At 40.6% G+C, this 25,764-nt stretch overlaps 1 protein-coding gene and 1 long non-coding RNA gene across 5 annotated transcripts in view; one reads left to right on the top strand and one right to left on the bottom strand.

Annotated features, from left to right (window-relative positions):
* Positions 1-22,343, bottom strand: part of ODAD2 (outer dynein arm docking complex subunit 2) — a 172,856-nt gene extending 150,513 nt beyond the window's left edge. For 2 of the 4 annotated variants that reach the window (XM_015099632.4, XM_060397453.1), the window contains exons 1-7: positions 22,282-22,343; positions 18,106-18,368; positions 11,833-11,990; positions 9,322-9,523; positions 8,589-8,695; positions 8,285-8,421; positions 5,486-5,602 (exon numbers count right to left, since the gene is read on the bottom strand). In XM_015099632.4, coding sequence (XP_014955118.1) covers positions 5,486-5,602; positions 8,285-8,421; positions 8,589-8,695; positions 9,322-9,523; positions 11,833-11,990; positions 18,106-18,329 — 945 coding nt within the window. In that variant the 5' untranslated portion in view covers positions 18,330-18,368; positions 22,282-22,343. Of the gene's footprint in view, positions 1-5,485; positions 5,603-8,284; positions 8,422-8,588; positions 8,696-9,321; positions 9,524-11,832; positions 11,991-18,105; positions 18,369-22,281 lie in introns of those variants that run through there. The other 2 variants (XM_042230650.2, XM_060397454.1) reach the window with 2 other exon arrangements.
* Positions 22,344-22,627: 284 nt separating this feature from the next.
* Positions 22,628-25,764, top strand: part of LOC132657626 (uncharacterized) — a 51,316-nt gene continuing 48,179 nt past the window's right edge. The window contains exons 1-2 of the long non-coding RNA XR_009596052.1: positions 22,628-22,716; positions 24,447-24,563. This is a non-coding gene — a long non-coding RNA (uncharacterized LOC132657626). The remainder of the gene's footprint in view (positions 22,717-24,446; positions 24,564-25,764) is intronic.

The following is a 25,764-nucleotide window of genomic DNA, read 5'->3' as shown; positions in this document are numbered from 1 at the left end:
TAAAACCTAACATTTAAAAACTTTTAGAAAAAAAACACTGGAGAAAATCTTTGTGACACTGGATTTGGTAAAGCTTTGTTAGATACAACACTCTAAAAAGTTAGTAAGTTGGACTTCATCAATATTGAGGACATTTGTTCTTTGAAAGACTTTTTGGAGGATAAAATGACAAGTCACCCCCTGGGAGGAAATATTTTACAAATCCCCTCTCTGAAAGAAAATATAAACTTATATGTATGTGTGTATGTATGTAGATAGGTAGGTATATATCTCACAACTAAATAATAAGAAATTTTTAAAAAAAATAAGAAATGGGCAAAAGATCTGAATATACACTTTACCACTTAAGATATATGAATCACATTCAATTAGCATATAAGAAGATCCCTTCAAGAAGTGCAAATTAAAATTCAGTGAGATAGTGGTACACACCTATTAGAGAAAGTCTAAAATAAAGGACTGGCAGTACCACTCATTGACAAGCATGTGGCACAGCTGTCAGTCTGGTGCACAGAGTGGATGGAAAATGTTACAATCGCTTTGGCAAGCAGTTTACCAACCATTTAAAAAGTTAAACGTATAACCACCACATAACCTTGCCGTTTCAGTCCTACGTTTTACCCAAGAGAAATGAAAGAATATGGTCTGAAAAAATATTAACACCCAAAACAAAACATTAAAAATATGAAAGCTTAAATTTTAAAGATTTACACAATGTTTGGAAGACAAAGTAAAGGTGTATTTCCAGAAAGTGGGGTGGGGTGTACGACAGAAAAGAAAATCAGAAGATCAACCTCAGAGGCCTCAAATCCAACTAGAATCTCATGAAGAGAACAAAGAGAACAGAGAGGGAAAAAAAATGATTAAAGATGTAATACAAAAATATTTTCCAGTTCTAAAAGACATATGTCATCATTAATGAAAAACAAACAGAAATCAGCACCAACCATATCATCATGAAAATTACAGAACATCAGGGATAAGAGAAAATCCTAAAGGCTCATTCTATGAGAAAAGCCAAAACAAACAGGTCACATAGGAAAATGCTTTTAAAATTCTAAGAAAAAAATTATTTTGAAACTGTCATTACAGAAACAACAACTAAGAGAGAAGAATAAAGATATTTTCAAACATGCTAACCATCAATTTTTCTCCTCCTATGTGCCTCTTTTACTCAGGAAGCACTACCAAAATGATGGGGTACACCAAGAAAAAGAAAACTGATGAGATGATAAAGGCCATATATGGAAAGCCCACAACTAACATCATATTCAATAGCAAAAGCCTGAAAGCATTTCCCCTAAGATCAGGAGTAAGACCAGGAATCTACTTTCGCCACTTCTATTCAGCATAGTTCTGAGAGTTCTAGCCATGGAATTTGGTAAGAAAAAGAAATTTAAAACATCCAAATGGGAAAAAAAAATGTAAACTATCTCTGTTCACAGATGACATGATCTTATACGTAGAAAAACCTAAAGATTCAAAAGAAACTGTATTAAATAAATTTGGCAAATTAGCTGGATTCAATTTTGAATTTCACATTCAAAAATTACTTCTGATTTTAACACTCCTAAGTATCAGTTGTATTTCTATATGCTGCTGCTGCTGCTGCTGCTGCTGCTGCTAAGTCACTTCAGTCGTGTCTGACTCTGTGCGATCCCATAGACGGCAGCCCTCCAGGCTCCCTTGTTCCTGGGATTCTCCAGGCAAGAACACTGGAGTGGGTTGCCATTTCCTTCTCCAATGCATGAAAGTGAAAGTGAAAAGTGAAACTGAAGTCGCTCAGTCGTGTCCGACTCTTTGCAACCCCATGGACTGCAGCCCACCACGCTCCTCCATCCATGGGATTTTCCAGGCAAGAGTACTGGAGCAGGGTGCCATCGTCTATAAGCTAGCAGTGGACAATCAAAAAGGAAATTAAGAAAACAACTCTATTTGTGAAAGCATCAAAGAGAATAAAATACTTAGGGATAAATTTAACTAAAAAGACAAAAGACTTACATGAAAACTACAAAATACTGCTGAAAGAAGTTAAAGTAGACATAAACAAGTGGGAAAACATTCCACATTCATCAGTTAAAAGATAATATTATTAAGATGACTATACTATACAAAGCAATCTACAGAGTCAATACAATCCGTATGAAAATCTCAATGATGTTTTTCTCAGAAATAGTAAAACCAAGACTAAAATCCACATAGAAAGTCAAGGGAGCCCAAATAACCAAAACGGTCTTGAAAAAACAAGGACAAAGTTCGAGGATTCATACTTCCTGATTTCAAAACTAACAGAAAGCTATGATAGTCAAGAGTATGGGACTGGTATACAGATACACATACAGACCGATGGGATTGGATTGAGAGCCTAAAAATACGCCTTGAAATTTATAGTTAATTTATTTTTAATGAGGATGACAAGACCATTCAGTGGGGGAAGAAGAATCTCTGAAACAAATGGTGCTGGGAAAACCAAACATCCATATGCAAAGGAGTGAATGTAGACCCTAACACTATACACAAAACCTAACTCCAGATGAATCAAAGACCTAAACTTGAGAGAACTAAAACAAAAACTGTAGAAAGGTAGAAAAGTTAAGGGCAAATCTTTATTATGACAGATTTAGCAATGGTTCCTTAAATATGATACCAAAAGCACAAGTAACAAAAGAAAAAATATAAATCAATCTTTATCAAAATTTAAAATGTTTGTATACCAAAGGGCACTATCAAGATAAGATAACCCACAGAAAAAGGGAAAACATTTGTAAACCTTCTAATAAAGAATTAATATCCACAATATATAAAGAACTCCAGCTCAAAAATGAGACAATTTAATTTTATAAAATGGACAAAGGATTTGAACAGATATCCCTTCAAATAAGATATACAAATCACTAATAAGCACATGAAAATATGCTCAACATCACTAATTATTAGGGAAATGCAAATCAAAACCACAATGGGATACACCATGTTCACACTTACTAGGATATCTATAGTAAACACAAATACAGAGAAAAGATCAGGTGTTGGTGAGGATGTAAAGAAGCTGGAATCTTCATACACTGCTATTGGGAATGTAAAATGATTCAGCTGATGTGAAAACAACTTGGTGGTTCCTCTAAAAGTTAAACATAATTACCATATGAGCCAGAAAATCAACCCTGATGTGTACACCCAAAAGAACTGAAAACAGGGACTCAAAGAGATACTTGTACACCAATATTCATAGTATTTTTCACAATAACCAAAGGTGGAAAACCCAGTGTCCATCAAAAGATGAACAGAGAAACAAAATTTGGTACATACATAAATGGAATGTCATCCAGCCATTAAAAGGAATGACATTCAGATACAGGCACGTCACAGATGAACCTTGAAAACATTATGGTATGTGAAATATACTAAACACAAAAGGACAAATATTGCGTGATTCCACTTATATGAAATAGGTAGACTATGTAAATGCATAGACACAGAAAGTAGGTTAGAGTTTACCAAGAGCCAGTGAAGAGGAACTAAAAAGCCTCTTGATGAAAGTGAGAGAGGAGAGTGAAAAAGTTGGCTTAAAGCTCAACATTCAGAAAACGAAGATCATGGCATCTGGTCCCATCTCTTCATGGGAAATAGATGGGGAAGCAGCGGAAGCAGTGGCTGACTTTGTTTTGGGAGGCTCCAAAATCACTGCAGATGGTGATTGCAGCCATGAAATTAAAAGATGCTTACTCCTTGGAAGGAAAGTCATGACAAACCTAGATAGCATATTGAAAAGCAGAGACATTACTTTGCCAACAAAGGTCCGTCTAGTCAAGGCTAGGAGAAGGCAATGGCACCCCACTCCAGTACTCTTGCTTGGAAAATCCCATGGACGGAGGAGCCTGGTAGGCTGCAGTCCATGGGGTCGCTAAGAATCAGATACAACTGAGAAACTTCAGTTTCACTTTTCACTTTCACACATTGGAGAAGGAAATGGCAACTCACTCCAGTGTTCTTGCCTGGAGAATCCCAGGGACAGGGGAGCCTGGTGGGCTGCTGTCTGTGGGATCGCACAGAGTCAGACACGACTGAAGTGACTTAGCAGCAGCAGCAGCAGTCAAGGCTATGGTTTTTCCAGTAGTCATGTATGGATGTGAGAGTTGGACTGTGAAGAAAGCTGAGTGCCGAAGAATCGATGTTTTTGAACTGTGGTGTGGGAGAAGACTCTTGAGAGTCCCATGGACAGCAAGGAGATCCAACCAGTCCATTCTAAAGATGAGTCCTAGGTGTTCTTTGGAAGGAATGATGCTAAAGCTGAAACTCTAGTACTTTGGCCACCTCATGAGAAGAGTTGACTCATTGGAAAAGACTCTGATCCTGGGAGGGATTGGGGGCAGGAGGAGAAGGGGATGACAGAGGATGAGATGGCTGGATGGCATCACCAACTTGATGGACGTGGGTTTGGGTGAACTCCGGGAGTTGGTGATGGACAGGGAGGCTTGGCATGCTGCAATTCATGGGGTTGCAAAGAGTCGGACACGACTGAGTGACTGAACTGACTGAACTGAGGGGGAGAAGGAAGGAAGAGTCATTGCTTAATGGAGTTGTTGCTTAGTTTCAGATGATGAAGATGATTTGGAAATAGTAGTAACAGTTGCACAGCTTTGTGAATGTACTTCATGCCACTGGATGGTACACTTAAAATGGTTAACATGGAACATTTTGTATTTTACATATATATGTGCTTTATGACAATAACAACAACAATGGAAAACTGAGATCCAGGAAACAGGTGATCAAAGACCAGCAAACAAAAAGAATTCATGAAATGATGACAAGGAGCCACGCTAAATAACAGTCTGGCAAGAAAATAGAGCAGAAGCAGCGGCAGCAGAAACGCAATGAACCTGATCAACGAGCTCTTGCCGGGGGTCTACAGAGCTGCCATCAGCCTGAGAATCAGCCCAGAACCGAAGTGGATCATGTTAGTATTCTTAGAATTTTGTTTTCTACCTACATCAGCTTCAACCAAAATTTTATTTAACAAAATATCACATTGACTGATTTCTTTGTTCAGCACTATTTTATAAACCATGGGAGACATAAACACTTCTTATGCACATGTAGTTGACACACTTATCAAAGCAATCCAACTAGGTAGTAATCACAGGATCCCCAGAAAGGATGAAAATAATCAAAACATGAAGGGTTCATTGCCAGGACTGAGTCCTTTCTTCTCAGTGTAATTAATTCAAAACAGAAAATGATAAAGTCCTATTTAGAAAGCACTTTGAAATATCATTCCTGTCACCTAAAGGAAACCAGAAACATTCTTAAATTGCTACATTTACAACATGTATTACTTTATACTATATTGTGGAAAACACTCCAATAATTGAAAGTACTGTCCCAAACAAGGCAGCATTAGTGTCCAATTTTTTTATACTACAGAAAGTTGCAGCCAAAAACTAGGGTGATATAAAAGTTCAAAAGAGACTATAAAACTTACCTGTTTAGACATATTTTCTGAAAATATTGCTGATTTTTCTTTTAAAAGTGTGACAAGGTCTTTATAAATTTCTCCTTTTCTCTCATAATTAATTTGCCCTTCATCATCTGTTTTGCCCTTTGGAAGAAAAAGTGTGGTGCTGTAATTAATGGACTAGCAACATAAGAACCTGATCAATAAATCACAACCCAACCACAAGTAATGTTTTCTTCTCTAAAGGATCCATGTGCTTGTCTTTACACATGAAACATGCAGGCAAACCCTTCCCTCTTACTATAATGTAAATTCATTTATTTATTCACTCATTCAGCAAGCCTTTACCAAGGGCCTCCTAGACACACAGGGCTTCTAGACACATGGCTTGCTGCTTCAGTAGAGACCTGAAAGCCCCTTCCCTCTACTGTTCTATCATGTGAAAATGCATTACGACTTCATGAGACTTTGACGAAGTCATAAAGGCCTCTGAGGTGAGAATGTTACCACACAAAAGCCTATGGTTCTGTTGGTCACAGCCTGCTCTTATTCTGTGTGGAGCATGATTACTATAGGCTCATTTTCCAGGGGTTTGACCTCCATGTACCATCTGTCTGGCTTTCTTGTCTCTTTCCATTCCTGTTCCTATACCATATATGTGTGTTTGCATATATATATACATATACATACCCATACACTGTAGTATGTTACATATATAACTGTGTCTGTGTATGTGTATATATATGTAACTTCCCAGGTGGCTCAGACAGCAATGCAGGAGACCTGAGTTCGATTCCTTGGGTCAGGAAGATCCCCTGGAGGAGGTAAAGGTAACCACTCCAGTATTCTTGCCTGGAGAATTCTGTGGACAGAGGAGCCTGGTGGGCTTCAGTCCACGGGGTCACAGAGTTGCACACCACCATATACATATATACACACACATACACATATATATATGAAAAGTGAAAGTGTCAGTTGCTCAGTTATGTCTGACTCTTTGTCATGTCCCCTGGAGGAGGGAACGGCAATCCTCCTCCAGGGGATCTTCCCAACCCAGAGATCGAACCAACTGCATTGAGGGGAATATTTTTTACTGCCTGAGCCATCAGGGGAGCCCCCTGTATGTATATACACACACATATAACATAGTTATACATATCAACTGTAGTGTCTAATACATTTCCTTGTGATTACTGAACAGCTTCAGTTCCTTGTCTTCCATTTATTAAGCTGAGGAACACCCGGGTATTTCCATATCAAACCAAGTTGTATGTGCGTCAACAGCCTTTTATAGAAGCAAAGGCTCCTCTTCCCACTCTGGAAGGCCAAAGACCATTCCTCTTTTTTTCTCAATCTCTTATTTTCCAATTGGATATTCTGCTTTTCTATTAATAAAAACAAACTGAAAGCAAAATCATATTTAGGTTTTTTGCTTCCTCTGTGCTGAAACAAGCCCAGGGTCACACTGACAAGATGAGCACCGAAAGGCAGGTTAGAAGAAGTGCCTCCTGCCACTAAGAATACGGCTCCGCATCTCGATACCCACCCAGGCCGAGGCATGAGCACTCTCCAAACAGTCCTCTGGGAAGGCTGGGTCCCCGTTAAGAAGTTGGATCCTCCCTGCAGAATTTTGCTGCGAGTCCCAAGTTTACATGAAGACAGCGAGGGCAGGGCTTTGCAGAGAAGAAAGCTGAACTGCTCCTTCCAGCCAAGTTCAGTAAAGTAGGTGTGGGCCTCAACATCCAGGGTTTAATCCAGAAGATTCAGAAGGCCATGTGCCACCTCCCTCAGGTGGAGGGCCACCCACCCACACTTTGCTGACACTCGGGCCAAAGTCTGTAGAGCTGTTTCTCCATTGCCAGGCTGGCTGAATTTCCGTCAGCAAGAGGGGAGAGGTCACCGGGGAGGCTGGACAAGGCAGGAGGGACTTGCTCCCTCCTACATCCTCTCAGAGTCACCCAGCAACGGCCCCTCACCCCACAGTGGCAGTTGCTTCCAGTAGCAACAGTTGGTTCTAGTTTCTGGGGGCTTTTCCCAGAGGCCCAGAACCAGGCTCATCAGGATCCCTCAGGAACACCAGCAACAGCTGCTGGGGCCCCTCCTCAGAAACCCAGCTCTGTCAAATCCTATTCAGCCCCTGAGATGCCAGTTGCTAACTGGGCAGCACCCACTCTTCAGGGGCCCCAGCTGGTTTCAGGGAGATACCTGGGCTCCGAGGGGACCAGCGCTGCCTGGAGGTGCCTGTTCTGCAGATGTGTGAGCCCCAGCTCTGTGGGTACCCTCTGGGCATCTAAGGAACCACTACCAAATGCAAGCAGGGCCCACTCTTCAGAGGTATAAGTCCCAGTTCCGTGCAGGCACTGTCCTGAGATGCTGAGGTCCCAGCACAGCCTGGAAGCCCCTCCCTGGGTAGCAGGGTCCCCTCTGTAGGAGCCCCTCCTCTGCGGACCCCCTCCTCTCTTTTGTTGGTCCCATCAATGCTGAGGACAGAAGCCAGTTATGGCTTTTGCATTACCTTGGAGCTCCTTTTTTGACTTATTCTTTTCCCTCTAATACTTGTATCATTAATCAGCAAACTGATCATGTTAAAGAGGTTTTAGTTTTAGATAGCCGAATGGGTCACTATGAAGGTCACTTCCTAGAACGCTAACTTGAGGACCTGTAGGGGACACTGAGGCAGCAAACACAGCAAAGGGATCTGCTTGAATCCCACAGGACAATCCTTCAATTGCCTGGTTTTGGGGTTGAATCCTGGAGACATGCCTGCACTTACAAATCAACCTCAGGAGTAAAGTAAATACTAGTTTTTTACAAAAAATTACTTACACCATTTAAAAACACTCCTTCTTTGCTGCAAGTAACACACAAAGTTTCAGCATCGTGAGGTTTCACCAGCACGTAACAAATTTCGCCTTTAATCTGTCTCCAAGGTGGGGCTCGACATCCATTTGAAAATTCATAATCTGAAACCAATTATCACACAAGTAAAAGGAGCTCCTTAGCCTCAACTTGTAGCATAGCTTGGCTTCAAAAAACAGGATTGATATTTCAAGTTTTTGTTTCTTAAATATTTAGCTATTGAAGCATTTTGAAAATGTAATTATGAAGATAAACAGAATGTAACATGAACCTGAGGTGTACTCGATAGATTCCAAGACTGTCTGTTCTCCCTTTCCTGAGAACTGTTTAAGCAGCTCTATGTCATTCTTCACAGTCCCTGGATTTAATCGTATTTCTCTGAAATATATGTTTAAGAAATTCATTTCAAATACTTTAAAAGAGAATCCATAGAAAGCAACAAGAAAACATTCTATTATATTGGATAATATTGTTTTTATAATTAAAATATCAGTTAAATTATACATCAACAAAATTGTAGTGAATTTTAACCATGTTACAATCTCATAACACTGCTAGACATTAAAGAATTAGTGATTTGCATTTAATGCTGAGAATGTTGAACGTAAATACTCATTTAAATAGTCACTTCATTTCTTAATGAAAGTATTAAAGTACTAGAAAAGACTAGAAAGATGAACAAGTTTTAAATCTGACAAACTGTACATGATAAGTGTATTATAATTTTAAAATTTATCTAATGATTTAAGAGACTTTGGGGATAAAAAGCCACATAATGGCTTCAGAACTAGATGAAATTCTACTAGAATGTTTTAGCTGAAAATTTTACTATTTGGAACTAGAAATATTCATGCAAAAACTGAAATTTTATTCCAAATAATGTAATGTTAAATCAATAGCAAACACTTTTAAACATTATTTTTCTTATATTTTCCTCTAAGGCTCTAAAAGTACTTTTTAGAACCCATTTTCAAAGGTTTCTTAAAAAAAAAAGAAAGACTCACAAGGAAATATGTTTCAGAGAATGATTGAGTAAGTGCAGATCCAGCTGCTTGAGTTGCAAGGCAATCTTCATCTTAATCTCATTTTCAGAATCATTATCTTTGGTAATTTTGTCAAGAATACTAGATACAAGTGAGCTTCCATTTTTTTCATTTATTATATTATAATCCAAGCCCAAGATTTTTGCTACTGGATTTCTGTTTGCTGACCAAAAAAGTAAATTTTGAAAATTATCTTCTTCTTGTCTATTACTAGAGCCATATACAATATCAAGTCCTTTAGAGCCCACTCTAACACATTTATTTCATTAAACTTTCTCTGACTGGCCCAATTTGAATTAACTTCTATTTCCCAGATTCTACTATACTTAGAAACTTTCTTACTCCTCTTGAGATGTTCACCTTGTGCTATAATATCATGTATATATGTCATCACCCTAATAGGCCAGAAGCCAAGAGGTCTGTTTAAGTTGACTATAGGGCCTTATTCAGAATAGGCATTCAATTAATACATCCAGAATTGATTTGAAGATAGAGAAATATTGGTCTCCTTAGAAAAATGATCACTAGAACTGTGTGTGTATCAGTGAACGGTATTCACAAATGTTTTCTCTCCAAAATAGCATGTTTTTCTCAGTCTACAGATCTACTGCCAATCTTTTCCACCTGTTTGAACTGCTTATATTTCCAATGTCCTTAGATGTTAACTGGGAAAACAAATATAACAAGTATTTACCTAAATGCTAAAATTATAGTGAAAATTTTAAAAACCAACTCATAACCAAGGCTGAAAGTTGAATCTAGAGATGTTGAAAACAGAATTTAATAAAGGCCAAATTGGGGCTTCCCTGGTGACTCAGATAGTAAACAGTCTGCCTGCAATGCAGGAGACCCAGGTTCAATTCCTGGGTTGGGAAGATCACCTGGATAAGGGAAAGGAAACCCACTCCAGTATTCTTGCCTGGAGAATCCCATGGACAGAGGAGCCTGGTGGGCTACAGTACATGGGGGTCACAAAAAGTTGGACATGACTAAGCCACTAACACTTTCAAAAAACTATATGGTTGAAAATGAGGGAGAAATGGGCAAAACCATGTTTAGGAAGGAAAAATTCAAGTCAGATGAAAATATGTATGCATTTGGATTGAGGCGCAATGCCCATGGGACTAATTCAGAAAGCATGACCTGATGGACATGAAGAGAAGACAGCAATGGTTTTTAACTTTCCCATAGGAAATGGACTGTTAGCAGGAGAGGCTGGGGGCTGTTAGAAAAACCTGCATGGGGTAGGGTGCGGCATCACGAGAAGGACACCCAGGGACCAAGCACTTAGTGAGCATCTCCATTTTTCACCTTACAACTGTCATCTCTAAAGATTATGAAGAGAAATATTAGGTGAATTCTGGGGAAAGACACAAGCTGACTTCCAAACTGCCAGGTACTATACAATTTGGACCTAAAACTAAGAGCTTTACCTAGAACTCTTACAGAAAGGGCAAAATGCAGCAAAAGTTGCATAATTAGCCAGATTGGGTATATAACACTTTGTGGATTTAAGTTTACAGATTAAGTTGAATTTAATGAATAGGCTGTGCCCTCAATTAACTCTTCTGAAATTCAGTTTTATTCTCAAGATATCATCCCTCCTCAGAAAAGTAGCTTTGATGTATAGGAGGAGTAGACAAGGCATAAAAAGCGGCTGCTGTCCTAAGGTTCACATCTTTCAAAAAATTAAAAGAATAAAATGAGCAACTTTCTACCTCACAGACACAGATAATGGCAAAGAATGATGAGAGACAGAACCCATGTACATTATGCCTGGGAACCACATGTCACATGATCACAAAGAAGCAAAGCACACACATGACATAATTACCTACTATTAGGTATTTCTACTCATAAGAAATATTTAAAGCCCAGTTATAGCAGGCAATCACATTCTGTTTTGCATGTCAGATGATTAGGCAATAAGAATAACATTCTATAACTTTAGTGAAGAGGAAAAATATTTCCCACTGAATGAATGTAATGATTCACAGAAAGCTGTGTATTTGGGCTGAGACAAATGGGAAGTGAGATTATTATGGGTTCTCTGCTAAAGGAAGGGGCTACGTTCATTTTAAAGGAAACTGATCACCATCTAGTACAGCAGAATGAGAGAGGATGGCTCCTAACGCTGGCCCTGGACATCTGTCTCTTTCCCTGACATGAACCTTAAAGGCCACGGGTCTTTCCAGAAACTAAGAAGGCTCGCTTTAAACCACACACAGAGATTAGAAATCTAGAAGTTGACTAATGGTAAAGCATTAGGGTTTTCATTTAAAGTGGAAAGCTGATATGAACATAACATTTCAGCCAAGAAAAATCAAGGACATTTTTATGAAGCTGAACTTAGTACTTTTTACCTTTTAGTTTAGCGAACTTTTTCAAGAGACTATAACAAATGATTCCCTCCCCAGCCCCGAAGATTATGTTTCTGAAAGTTCAAATCACAGAGTGGAGTATAAATATCACCTTCAATACATGCTTGTGCTTCCTTCAGCTTCATATTTTTAGCAATATATAACATACGTGACAGCTGCCCAAAGCTCCTAATTTTAATTTGTGGTACAGAGAGATATAGCAAAGGCTCTCCATTTTTATCAACTTCTTCTGACTTGACTGTTGTTCCACTAAAAAATGAAAAAAAAAAAAAAATTTTTTTTTTCTTGAAGGCTTAGTGTTACTTGAATGCCAGTAGAAGTTCATTTAAGACATCTCAACACATTATTTCCATGTCTCATGATAAAATACAGAGAATATAAATAGGTCTTGTTAGAAGCTCATCTATTTCCCACTTTCATCCAGTTTTAGGCCCTTAAATCCCCAAACTTCTTCAGCAATATGATATATCCAGGCAAAAAATTTTTTAGCAATCTCCTGAATACCTATGTAAACTCACAGTTTGGGGTTTTGTTTTTCTAATAATGCATTGGACATCTTTTTTAAAATTACTAGTTCTGTGGGAATCATTTATGTTTTGTGGATTTCCAATGTTATTTTATTTATAAAATTTTTACACCACAGTAATTAGTAGTTAGGAACTTTCTTGGCTACTCTGTTTCTGAGACCCCCCCGCCAAAAAAAAAGTGCTATGAAAAATACAAACTAGATCCTCTCTGCGGATTATTTCCCCCCTCCAAACCCCTAATTTGGTTTACTTTAGGATAACAAGCAGTTTTTCTAACTAGGCTTTATCCTGATCAGAAATTGTTAGCTCTCTTAGATCAGTATTTTTCCCATTTTAACTTTTTTAGGTTGTCATTTCTAAAATATTAAGATTTTTTTCATGGCCATGATATATGTATACTACTTACAACATTATGTAAACTGCCCATTTTTTCATTACATACTGATAATCTCTAGTAAAAGTGTTCACATCTGATTTTTTTAATTTTTAAAATATGTATCTATTTATTTATTTGGTTGTACTGGGTCTTAGCTGAGGCATGTGGGGATCTAGTTCCCTGACCAGGGATGGAACCCTCACTCCCTGCTGTACTTAGTCACTCAATCACATCCAACTCTTTGTGACCCTAAGGACTATAGCCTGCCAGGCTCCTCTGTCCAAGGGGATTTTCCAGGCAAGAATCCTGAAGTGGGTTGCCATACCCTCCTCCAGGGGATCTTCCCGACCCAAGGATCAAACCTGGGTCTCCTGCATTACAGGCAGGTTCTTTACCGTCTGAGCCACCAGGGAAGCCCTGCATTGGAAGGCAAAAATCTCAACCAGTGAACCACCAGGCAAGTCTCAAGACCTGCTATTTTAAATTGTAACACAGATAAACAGTTGTGAGATGCTGACAGTTCATCATAAAAAGTAAATCGACAGACTCAGTCAGTCTATTATTATTTCACTAAAATAGGAAGAGGGTCAAAACTGGGGGATGGGGGGTGTCCCTAAACCTTATGTGGCAAAAGGGACTAGGCAGATGGCTGACATTAAAGACAGTGAAATGAGACAACTGCTCTGGGGTATCTAGGTGGGTCAATGTAATCAAAGGGATCTTCAGAAGAGGCAGGTAGCAGGGTCAAGTCAGAGATGGCAACATGACAATGGAAACAGGGTTTAGTGATGCGGGCCACAAGCTGAGGGATACAAGCGGCCTCTAGAAGCTGCAGAAGGCAAGAATGAAGGAACACAGACTTGCCCACACTCATTTTTAGAAATTTTGTCACCTTCAGAACTGTAAGATTTAAATCCATGTTATTTTAAGCCATTAAGTGCATTGTAATTTGCTGTAGCAGCAACCAGAAGGGAAGACAGGAGCTTCATCAGTCTCCCCCACTGCTCTGTTCCCAGGACCTTGAAGAGGAACTGCGCACAGGTGTGTGACAGATGCACGAGGAATAAATGAAGGAGCAAAACGGCTTTAGATTTGCCAGTGCTGGGCATAATTCACAGAATGTTTATTTTTCCTGGAATAAAGCTTTTGAAAGAACTCCCTTAGGACTGAGGAGTGGTCTTAGAGGCCTGTGGGCAGGGCCACTGGTACAGAAGGGATGAGGAGAGGATGAAGTCACAGGCAGAATGAATATTCACAGGATCAAGCTCCTGACCTTGAGAAAGTGAAACTCCTGGGGAGACCAGGAGAATGGCAGGGCATGGGGACATGTTTCATTGTCCTGCCAGCTGAAGCCTGCAGCCGAACAGAGCCGGAGGGGCTAAAATGCCGGCGACCGAGAGGATTCTTGAAAAGCAGGCTCCCATTTCAGGCTTGCAGTCTCTAGCCCTGAAGACAGAGCTCTTTGGAAGAAAACTACTGTAGACATCTTGATAAGGTTAAGAAGAATGAAAGAAGAAATGAAATCCATCGACCTGATCAAGAGACTTTTAAACTGGAATTGAGGAGGGAGCTAAAAATGCTCAGCTTATACAATAGAGAGCAGGAAAAATGTCTCATTTATTTAATCCCCAAAGTCAAGTTCCATGTCCAGAACACAGTAGTTACTCCACAGATATACATCTGAATAGTAACATAGGAAATAAGGCTATAGTTGAGAAACTATTCAGTAACTCTCAGGGATGAGAAGCAAAGAGTTCAGTAACAGAATTTCAGGCCACTGATCTGTGACTTTGAAATTTTATCAAAATAAAATAATCATTGTCTCATCAAACAATACCATTTTAAGGCTGGAGATCATGTGTCTCAGCCCTTAGTGATATTGATCAGAAGATTAAGGACCATAAAGGTATGAATTGGATGTGAGATGTGCATTTCCAATAGAGGAGGTGTCCTGCTCCAATGTCTTGATGTCTCATCCACACAGAACTTATATCAGCATATAATTTCTCCCAAATCATTTATTTATAACAACTGAGACACAGCAGACAGTCATTCACAACTAACATACAGCAATATTTAAGCAGGCATGATTCAAAAATCCTAGTTCTACCAGAGGGGAGGAAAGAACAGGTAACATCATTTTCACCAAGTGATTCTGAATGCTTACCCAATTTTAAAAAAATATGGATACTAAGGGAGAAAGAGGAGGTGGAATGAACTGGGAGATTGGGACTGACATATATACACTGTTGATACTGTGTATAAAATAGACAACTAATGAGAACCTACTGTATAGCACAGGGAACTCTACTCCATGCTCTGTGGCGACCTAAATGGGAAAAAGTCCAATAAAGAGGGGATGTATGTATACGTATAGCTGATTCACTTTGCTGTACAGTAGAAACACACATGGTAAAGCAACTGTACTCCAATAAAAATCATAAAAAAGAAAAGAAAAGGGGCAAAGGACTTAACATACATAGCACTAACAGGGATTTACAGATGGCAAATAAGCAAATAAAAAACTATTCAAAAATAACTAGCAATTATACATATTTGTAAATCAATTATTTTTCAAATTCTTTTCCCATTTAGGCTATTACAGAGTATTGAGCACTTTGCTGTCCACCTGAAATTAACACAACATTGATAATCAACAACGCTCTAATATAAAACAGAATTTTTTTAAAACAAGAAAAAAATGCCCAAGCTACCCTGTAGAGACTCTAAGTAACTAAGTTCTGGGTATCACCCACAGATAGTGTCACCACTGAGTGCTGTCACCTGTCCTTAATTTACAGTGATTTGGGATTCATGGAAGGTGTTTTAGGAAGCTTATTAATCTCATCCTGTGTGATAACAAAACAAAAACCAACTGGAAACTGATAAAAGAGACCTACGATTTCCATCAAAATGAAAGCAGAGATATTTCCTCCTCAACACTGAATGTGGAGAGATAATACAGGATGAACAGGTGCACCTCGGGAATGAGTCTAAAGGAGATAACAGAATCTCTTTAGTGCTTATCTAGTCAACTAATAACCAACTGCACAAAAGGAAAGAAGATGGGGGATGAAACATAAAACTTCTCACTGTGTGACTAAAGGATTAGTTTCGACGTCATATGCCAACAAGTCAAGCTCAGAAGAAGGCTCATCACACCTGTGTTGACGGCTACACAGTGTGCTCCTGGGGATGCACAGCAACTGAGAAGTAAGGCCATACATAAAAGTGTGGTCTCCAATATATCTGCAGAGATCAGCAAAAGCGGGGGGGGGGGGTGGTCATTTGGCTGCTTTAACAGAGTTTTGGTATAGATGAAAATTGCCTTGCTTTGGAAGAAGATGGCTGAGAGAATGAATCACCCCAAGAAGAATCTGCCTTTGTTCTGAAACATCCAAGGGTATTACTATTTGGTAGAAACATGTCTGGAAACTCCAGGCTTAAATTCTGATGATGACTTGGGTATCCACGTGGTCTTACAGATATGAATCTTGACTAGGGGGCTTCCTCCACTTTAAATAAATTAATAAATGTGTTCTAAGGCCCTGCAGCTAAGCAAAAGAGTACATATGAACCAAAGAGCAAAGAAAGAGGCAGAGGGACTGTTTAATTACACGTTATTCTTGCCATTGAGGGCATCGCTGGTTTACATCACGTGATGTGCTGCTGGATGGACCAAACACCACGTGACTTTGGGTGCTGAAGGTTCCTTGGTTTAAGGGATAGAGCACAGAGTGGGTCAAGACCTGGATGTGAGAGCATTTAGTGTTCTCCTTCACTCCCTCATAGTTCGGTCGGTAAAGAATCTGCCTGCAACGCAGGAGGCCCAGGTTCAATTCCTGGGTCAGAAAGATCCCCTGGAGAAGGAAATGGCAACCCAGTCCAGTGTTCTTGGCTGGAGAATCCCACGGACAGAGGAGTCTGGTGGGCTACAGTCCATGGGGTCGCAAGAGTCGGACATGGCTTAGCAACTAAATGACAATGAACACCAAAATCTCAGCTATATCTTTTGCCTTCTTTGGGTCAGTCAGTATCTACCTGGTTTCCATCAAGACACACAGGAATAGCTTCCACCCTATGCAGCAACGGCTACTATCACACCTCTCTCATTTCTTCCATCATCAAAGAGATCATCAACCAAGGTCAGAAACAGGAATGGCAAATAGAAAAACTGGCCCACCGAAGAGCTGCATGGTAAACTTGACAGAAGCAAGACAACAAAGGAGTAGCTGGTTCAAAACATACATGGTGTCAAAATGTCCAAACATCCGGCTTGATGCTACACTGAACTCAGGTGAGAGAAATAAAACACTTTGGGAGAAAGTGACCATTAGCACAGTTAAACGTAAAATATAATTAAAAAAAAAAATTTCTGAAAATTCAGAAAGAAAATAGACCATGATATCAGAACCAAAGTGCCCTTGAAATAAAGTTCAAGAATGATTTTCCAGGGACTTCCCTGGTGGTCCAGTGATTTAAGACTTCCAGTTAAGGGGTACAGGTTTGATTCCCAATCACGGGGTTAAAATCCTACATGCCTCGGGGCCAAAAACCCAAAACGTAAAACAGAAGCAATATGGTAACAAATTCAATAAAGACTTTTAAAAAAAGAATGATTTTACAGTTCTAAAAATTAAATTCTGAGTTTATGCTCAAAAATAATCCCAAATGGAAAAGGCATGTATAGCAAACTTTGGCCAGAGAACTGTTTTTCATAAGATCAGACTTTGAAAGTTCATATGCACAACTGAAGAAGAACAAAGGGAGAGGGTCAGAATGCCTAAAGTGACACATAAACTAAAGGTGACCCCCAAAAAAAGAATATATGAATTTACATATATTTATCATCTACAATGTATACTTACAGAATACATTTTATACAAGTATAATTATATTTATATAAACCTATGTAATTTATATAAAATATATATTTAGCTATGATCAAAAGAGATAAATTGCTAGCCTGCTGTTTGAGGTGGAGGTAGGATTTTTTTTTTGAATCTCAGATTTGGAAGGTTCTCATTTAAGGACAATGCTAATTGTTAAGAGGTCTTTTCCTTATATTAAGCAAAATGTACCATTCTCCCTTTGCTGCCCCACAGATTTTACAGATTTAAATACCAGAAGGGGTTTTGTCTTTATCTCAGGTCATGAAACCAATGCCTGGTGGCATCTGGCAGTTCATGTGAGTAGAAAGACCATTCACAAAGCAATAGCAAATGTTGGAGAGTGCAGTGACCTGGAAACATATTCCCTATCAAAAGAAAATTCAAATGTGAAAATTAGATAAACAGGGTATTGGCCAAACTACACATCCTCAGATTTCACCCAAGTGCCTCCAGGTTTCTGAGATTTCTGAGATTCACCCAGGTTAAGCGATTTGCCTTAAACCTACAACCAATCAATAAAAAACATGCAACCGAAGACATTAAACTCTAGAAGCAATTCACTGGCTTACCTGACAGCATAGCCTGATCCAAATGCTGAGGGGTCCAAATTTGTTTTCCATTCCAGCGGTTCTACAAAAACATAGTTTGCCTCTTGGGGATATTTATAGATAAAACTCTCCACAAACATAATAATTTCCTTCACTATAGCCTCATTGAGAGGAGTAACTTCCAGGGTCTTAGCCCCATGCCCCGCAGCAGTCCACTGCGCAGACCTGGTCAGTGCCACGCCCATGGGATCCCACGACGTTCAAACCTGAGCTCAGCACACACACTGCATCAGAGCAGAGAGAGAGAGAGACGATAGCATCCATCTTCCTAGCGGAACATTTCTCATTTTCAAGATTTTAAGCTAGTACTTACCCAACCCACATTCTGCTTGTTCATCTTAGAGACGGATTTTTTTTTTAAATTATCCAATTGCTTTTCAAGTCAATAAAATAGTTAGTGTTCCCTGAACCAGCTTTAAGTAAATCAGACCCAAGGACATAAAGATTTTCCAGTATCTGCCTGCCCTGGAATGAATAACTTCTTTCTCATTTTCAGCCTAAGACAGAGAATTCCGGTCAGAAAATAGAAACAGGAAAGTCCAAGAGCGGAAAAAAAAATCGGAGGAGGCATGGCTTCTGGTTTGCAGCTCTGCTGGGGCCAGCGATTATAAGAGATGCTCTTTTGAGCTGGGTCACACGTTATTTAGAATTATGCTATTAAACTGAATTCTGTCATTCTTTGTTGTAACATGTATCTGTATCTGTGCAATGATGGCTGATGAAAGTTCCCCAAATGCCATCAGAATTCATAAAAAATGGAATAAGAACATTAAGTAAAATAGAATTTTTTTTCTGAAAATTGGTAAGGTACATATTGATGGTATTAGTCAACATATTTGAGTAATTCAAATTCCATACTCCCTGCATATATCCTGCTCAGAATATTTTATCATAATTCATAACTTAAGAGCAAATGTGAGCATGAATGAGAATCTTTTTAGCCTGTTTATCTAAATTGATTATCAGAGGATTCTAGCATTAAAATGTAAAACAAATTGAAATAAATTTCACTTTCAATAAAATTAGCCTTTAAAAGAGGTATCTGAAAAGATAACATTATCTGCACACTTAAATAAGAGCCAAGTTAATAAATAAGTCCTGATATTACTACATTATGGAACTTTGTCTTTTTTTCAAATAATCTATACTTGTTTATTTTCACACTGGCAATTAACACTGATCATTAAAACCTTTCACCTGGAATAATAGAAGAATGGTTTAAAAGTTAAATAAAAAATATAACTAGCTTCCTGCTTCCCATAATTATTACAAAAGCTCAGAACCAAGATTTTATAGAAATGGTTTGGAGATTTTACTTTCCTTTCTGTTGTTATATCTTCAAATCCAGTATCAGGGACATCTAGATCAGAGGTCCTTGACTGGGCAGTATTGGCTGCTGAACAGCAGTGAAGAAGTATCGTACAGATGTTTTCTTACCAAAACGATAGGGGACATTGTGAGCACTTAGTGATGAAGACAGAGAATGCCAGATGTCCTGCCATGTGCAAGACGGTTCCCTAGAAGGAAGAACTATGATGCAACCTCCAACATTTAGCACGTAACCAATTTCAGATAATTCATACCTGAGCCTACAACCTATTGCTACTTTACAAATAATCACAAAGGATTTTTCACAGTTTAAATATGCATTCAATTTTCCAGAATTGAAACTACCATATAAATCAAAGGATGGTTGTAAATACTTATTTTATATGGACCTTTACCAGGAGGTCAGCATTTTGCAAAATCATATCATTGACTGAAATTCTAGTCACACAATTTAAGTTTGTGACATGACTGTATTTGGGGTCACTGCATACACAGCAATTCAACATAAGGCTGGAGTAACTGATTTTGTTGTTCAGTCGCTGAGTTGTGTCGAACTCTTTGTGACCCTATGGACTTCAGCACACCAGGCTTCATTATATTCTGCTACCTGAGCATTTGCATGCTGATATTTTATTACAATTATCTTCTTTTATTTTACAGTTAGAGCACCACTGAGATTTAAAACTATGATTTTGATTTCAGAAGAGTAAAGTGAGCATTACAAAATATTATAAGAAGCAAGTATTGGATCAGAAAAAGTTTAGAACAATATAATATACATACATACACATAATATACATCCACATACATATGTATATCTGTAAAATTGCTAGTGAAATAAAATGAATACCAAAAATGTATAAATTTGTTCTGTGCATTCATTTTAGTATTCCAGTTTCTATTGCTAGATTCTGAACACATATGCAAGCACTGATGTTTATGTGTGACACTCTTGAGTTTCCCAATACTATGAAAGAAAGTGCAGATAGATCTATTTCATACAGAAAGGCTCAGGTGGATGGTTCTGTTTGTTTTTAAACTAAAGGTTAATTTGTTTCAGTTTATAAAGTTATTATTTAAATCATTTCCTTCTTGTACCTTTTTTTAAAAAAAATGTGAAATTACATAAGGCTATAGCAGTCCACATACCAGATACTAATTTTCTGGAAGACACTTAAAAAGGAGCTAAGAAATGCAAAATGTTCCTTTTTTTATCATGATAAATTTTTCTACGAACGTGTGTAACATATTTGACACTATTCAAATTGTTGTTCTGAGTCTAAGAAACCCAGGAGCTGCAGCAACGGACAGGTTTGACCTAAGAAGGCCTAAGAAAAAACTGGGGCTTCCCTGGTGGCTCAGTTTTAAAGAATCTGCCTGCCAAGCAGGAGATGCAGGCTCGATCCCTGGGTCAGGAAGATTCCCTGGAGAAGGAACTCCAGGAGTGGCAACGCACTCCAGTATTCTTGCTGGGTTAACCCCATGGACAGAGGAGGAGCCTGGCAGGCTACAATCCACGGGGTTGCAAAGAGTTGGACATGACTCAGTCAATAAACAACAAAAAGTGAGCCTATGACCATCCAGAAGACAAGCACAATATTATTAGAATTAGTATTAGGGGGAAAAAAGTGGAACAGAATAGCAAAAAGAAGGCCATGTATAAAAGATTTTTTTTAAAAAAAAAAAGGGTTTGCAGACCCAACTGAGTTTTTAAAAGAAAAAACAAGTAGTCTTGTATTTTTTTTCCTAAGTATGAGAATTTCTAATGACCTCTTAATTTGCAAGGAGAACAAAAGCTACAGCATTTATTCCTCTAATTCCAGTAATGTTCCAAAAATTTAAACACTAATTTTTTAATCAAGATAGGTTGATGAAACGTTTACACCCAGCGCCAATCCATGAGATCTTAGGGCCTGAGCACCATGGTTACAATGAACATAAGTGAATACATAGTACTTATTTTGAGTTAAACCAAGATTTTGAAATTTAACAATGACAATGGAAAAGGTTTTTGTGCATGTTTGTTTCCATAAACTGAGAAATCTTTACACTCATATTGTCTACTCATCAACACTTTGTTTTTTCTTTTTAAGGGTCCGTTGCAAGCCTCCAGTATCATTCATAAAATAAAACCCATTCGTGAATAACTTCTGGGACACCTGGGCAGAAGCAAAACTCAATTCTTTACGAGACTAGCGAATATAAGCGTCCACTCTTAAGATCTAGCGGGTTAGGAGCAGTGCCTGCGCTGGCGGCCAGAGAACGAGGATACCAGGCGATGAAACCTGCAAAAAGATTGGTTTCAGGGCTGACAGGAACCGAGCCCTGGAATAAAAACAAACAGACCCGATATGGAGGTGCGCAAGGATGGCACCAGCCGGTTCTCGAACTGAGTAAAGTCGAGTCAAGTATTTGCGCGGGAGGCCGCGGTCCTGGCCTGGGAGGACGGAGACAGGCGCGAGGAAGCGGCAGCGAAGACGCACGGAGGTGGAGGCAAAGCTGCGGAGACGGAGCGGGGAGAAGGGAAGGCAAGCCAGGAGCAGCGGGAGCGGCAGCCGGGGAAGGGGGACGTGGATGCAGTCCGGGCTGGGGGCTGCAGAGTCAAGGTCCAAAGCCGGGGAGGAGCGGGGTGTCCTCGAGGAAGCAAGGGCTGGAAGGGATGGGAGAGACGCGGAGGGGGCGGATACCGGGTCCGAGGGAAGAAGGGGAAGCCGGGAGGGGACAGAAGCGAAGCCTGAGCGCGGCTCCTCCACTTCTCCATCCCCGCGGACTGCTGCAAAGACGCCAGCGCCCGCGGGTCGCACTCACCGCAGCACCCGGCTCAGCGCCCCGCTCCGCCCGCGCGCCCGCCGGTTGCTAGGACGCCGGGTAAACACGGCGCCGGGCGCGCGCCCGCATCCAGCCCGGAGTCCCGCCCCCGTGCCAGCCCAGTGTCCAGCCCGGAGTCCCGCCCCTGCCCCAGCCCCGCGCCCCAGCCCCGCGCCCGGTCTCCGAGTCCCTCCCCGTCCCAGCCCCGCGTCCAGCCCGGAACCCCGCCCCCGTCTCAGCCCCGCACCCAGTCCGGGGTCCCGCCCCCGCCCCGAGCCCCGCATCCAGTCCGGGAGTGCCGCCCCCGCTCCGAGCCCTGCGTCCAGTCCCCGAATCCCGCCCCCGCACAGAGCCCCGCGCCGCCTTGGAGACAAACGCGCTCTGTACTTCTCTTTTCTCCAGCAACCAGAGGTCGCGTCCTCCTGGCTCCACCAGGTGGGAAACCTGTCACCTTCCCTAACGCGCAGTGAGAGTTTTAGCAGCAATTTCACGGTAGAACCGAAAGCAAATAGAAAATAGTCATTGGAAACGCCGTTTTGTTTCCCCCTAGGCTTCTAGACAGAAGTCCCATCGTGTTCCTTGAGGAGTTCTGTGTACCCGAAATCTTTCCTGGGTTCTGAAAAATAGCACAGGGCCTCTTACAGGATGTTTGAGATGCACATTTTTCTCTCCAGAAAGCAAATAAACTAGAATTCTAGGATATTAACTGGAAAAGCAGAAACTGCTCTTGGATATTCTCGTTCATAGAACTAGAATGAAATGAGGACATTTCCCCGTGTTTCTAAATGCCTTCCGCCTCTGTGTGCCAAGATGACTTTGATCCCACCAGCAGACACTCTGCCATCAGGAGTTGCTGTTAAGTCTTAGTTGGGTTAACTCGTGTCTGACTCTGCGACCCCATGGGCTTTAACCCTGCAGGCTCCTCTGTCCGTGGGATTTCCCAGGCGAGAATACTGGAGTGGGTCGACCTTTTCTTCTCCAGGAGATCATCCTGTCCCAAGGATTGAACCATGTCTCCTACATTGGGAGATGGATTCTTTACCACTGAGCCACCTAGGAAGCCCACTAACAGGAGACCAACCTTGAAAAACCAGAGGGAGGGAGTGGAAAAAAGGAAAATATTTGTTGGGTGAAAAAAAAAGGCGGGGGGGAATGAGCGGTGTACTGTCTTGGCTGATGGAGTGTTTGGGGACAGCCCAGATAGTTGGGGGGGGGGGGGGGGGGGGGGAGGGAGGGAGAGAGACAGTGTTAAGGAACTAGAACTGGATTGTTTTTCGTTAAAGCCAGCAGGTCTGTGAGGATGTCAAGGGTCACATGTGAGGGTACTATGTTGTTACCACTCAAAAACAGCTTTCTGCAGACATAGAGAAATAAGGTTGATGTGGCCTTTGCTTTGGATTCTTATCTTCTCTTTTTGAGATTGTGAAACTTGTTAGGAGTGGAATCTTTTTGCCTGAAGGGACCTCCCTTTCAGAGAAGCCTAGAATTGCAAGCACCAGAAAGGAAGATTATGTGCCAGTAGGTGTAAGGGGCCCAATAAAAATTTTTTTAAAAGGTGGTAAGATTACATTCAGGAGTACAGGATCACACCTGTAGAGCTGAAGCAGGGTCATGACCTGGTGAAGGTCAACAAGCTGGGGAGGGGCCGCCTTTCAGAGGCATGAAGCTTCTTCTGGTATTCATTTCACTTATGGATTTTAATCAGCTGTAGAATATGAGAACACATTTACTAGGCCCACTGTAGAAACTGGCCAGAAATCTACAGAGTGCTAGACAGTGGACCTTGGTTTGCAAAGCAGAAACAAACCAGCACCAACCAAGATCTGAGCATTGGCCAAATTCATGCCAAGTCAGAATTTATCATTGCTTAATCCTATTCCAAATTGGAATTTATTAGCTTCGAGATTAAAAAAAAAAAACAACTTCTAGCAATATTTAAATTGGTAGAATTCCCAGCGGGCTTCTTCCAGTTTTTTTTTCTCGCCACGTGAAAGCACTAACTTGGCTGACCTTCAGCTCTCAGCTTAACTGACCATTTCTCAGGGTACACACCATCCCACCTAAAGAAGCCTCCCAGTAGAACTTAACTCCTCTTAGTCTTTTTGCCTGTCTCCTGCCACTGCAGTCAGCGCCATGAAACAGGGACCTTTTCTGTTTCCTTCCAGTGTGTATCCCTAAGAGCTGGAAGACAGACTGACGTGCAGAAGGAGCAAAATTGATGAATCATCTGACCGAAGATGGCTTGCTACTTGACATTCTTTGTTGAACCAGGAAGCAGACAGGTAAGGCCCACGTTTCCCTGGACACACTTGATAGAACCAGTTTGACGATTCTGAGTGGCTGTGTTATGGAAAAGAGCTTTCAACACTGAGGGCGCGCAGGTGTTTGCTGTAGCAGAGGGCTCTCCTAGCATTGCCTACAGCTGAAACATGACCCAGTTTTGTCCAGTGGAACTTCAGAGAAAGTCTGCCATGGGCATCTGAGAATGGTTGGAACGTTTTTGGCTAAATAAGCCCTCCGTGAAACCATCCACCCTGGCTCAGAGTGGCTCAGCTCCCCTGGTGCACAGTAAACGTTGAGGCACAGATTCCATGTAAGCATTTGCTAGGATTGCCTAACAAGGTACCATAGACCTTAAACAACAAAAATATATTGTTTCACAGCTTTAGGAGCTCAAAGTCCAAAATCAAGGTGTTGGCAGGGTTGATTCCTCCTGAAGGCTGTGAGGGAAAGATCTGTTCTGGGCCTCTCTCCTTGGCTTGTGACAGCCATCTTCATGTCTTGGGATGTCCTCTCTGTACACCTGTCTCTGCAAAAGGCCCCTTTTCCAAAGACAATCATCGTGTTGGACTAGGGTCCATCCTCATTAACTCACTTTAACTTGCATTATCTTTGTAAGACCCTATCTCCTACAGGTTTGCATTCTGAGGAACGGGACTTCAATATATGAATGGGGAGGGGAGGACACAGTTCCAGACATGACATTCTGTAAACACGGGAGTCGGTGGGTTTCAGGGGCCCATTCATCTGTGTTAGAGTGGAGCCCCCTGGTATGGGGCAGCCAAGAGGAGCATATCAGAATAGGAGGAGGCCAGAATCAGGAGAAGGTTGGTCTGAGTGTCTGATACCTCAATCCGGAAAGGACTGACAGTGGAAGAACCTCACAAATCTAGCCGGAAAGTACAATCACTCTGTTGTGCAATAATGGAGTTAAGTCTCATGTGGGGACAAGATCTCCTGTTAATGGAATTTTTCAGACTTCAACAGAATTCTGCATGAAGTCTGATGAAGCTCTAAAGGCCAAACTCCCCAGGTCCAACCTTTGTTTAGAGTCAGAGACCAACCATTTAAAGAATGGCAGCCTCAGCTGATGGACTATGGACCAAGTCTGGAAATGAAATAGCTCTTTCTGTGTACATTCTAACTTCCTAGACTTTCATTTATTTGATAAGTTTTTTGGTTTTTTTTGGATACTGGTATGTG

Source organism: Ovis aries, chromosome 13, assembly GCF_016772045.2.
Source record: "Ovis aries strain OAR_USU_Benz2616 breed Rambouillet chromosome 13, ARS-UI_Ramb_v3.0, whole genome shotgun sequence".
Classification (NCBI taxonomy): domain Eukaryota; kingdom Metazoa; phylum Chordata; class Mammalia; order Artiodactyla; family Bovidae; genus Ovis; species Ovis aries.
The sequence above is the reverse complement of the archived record's forward strand: the minus strand, read 5'-3'. Positions and strand labels throughout refer to the sequence as shown.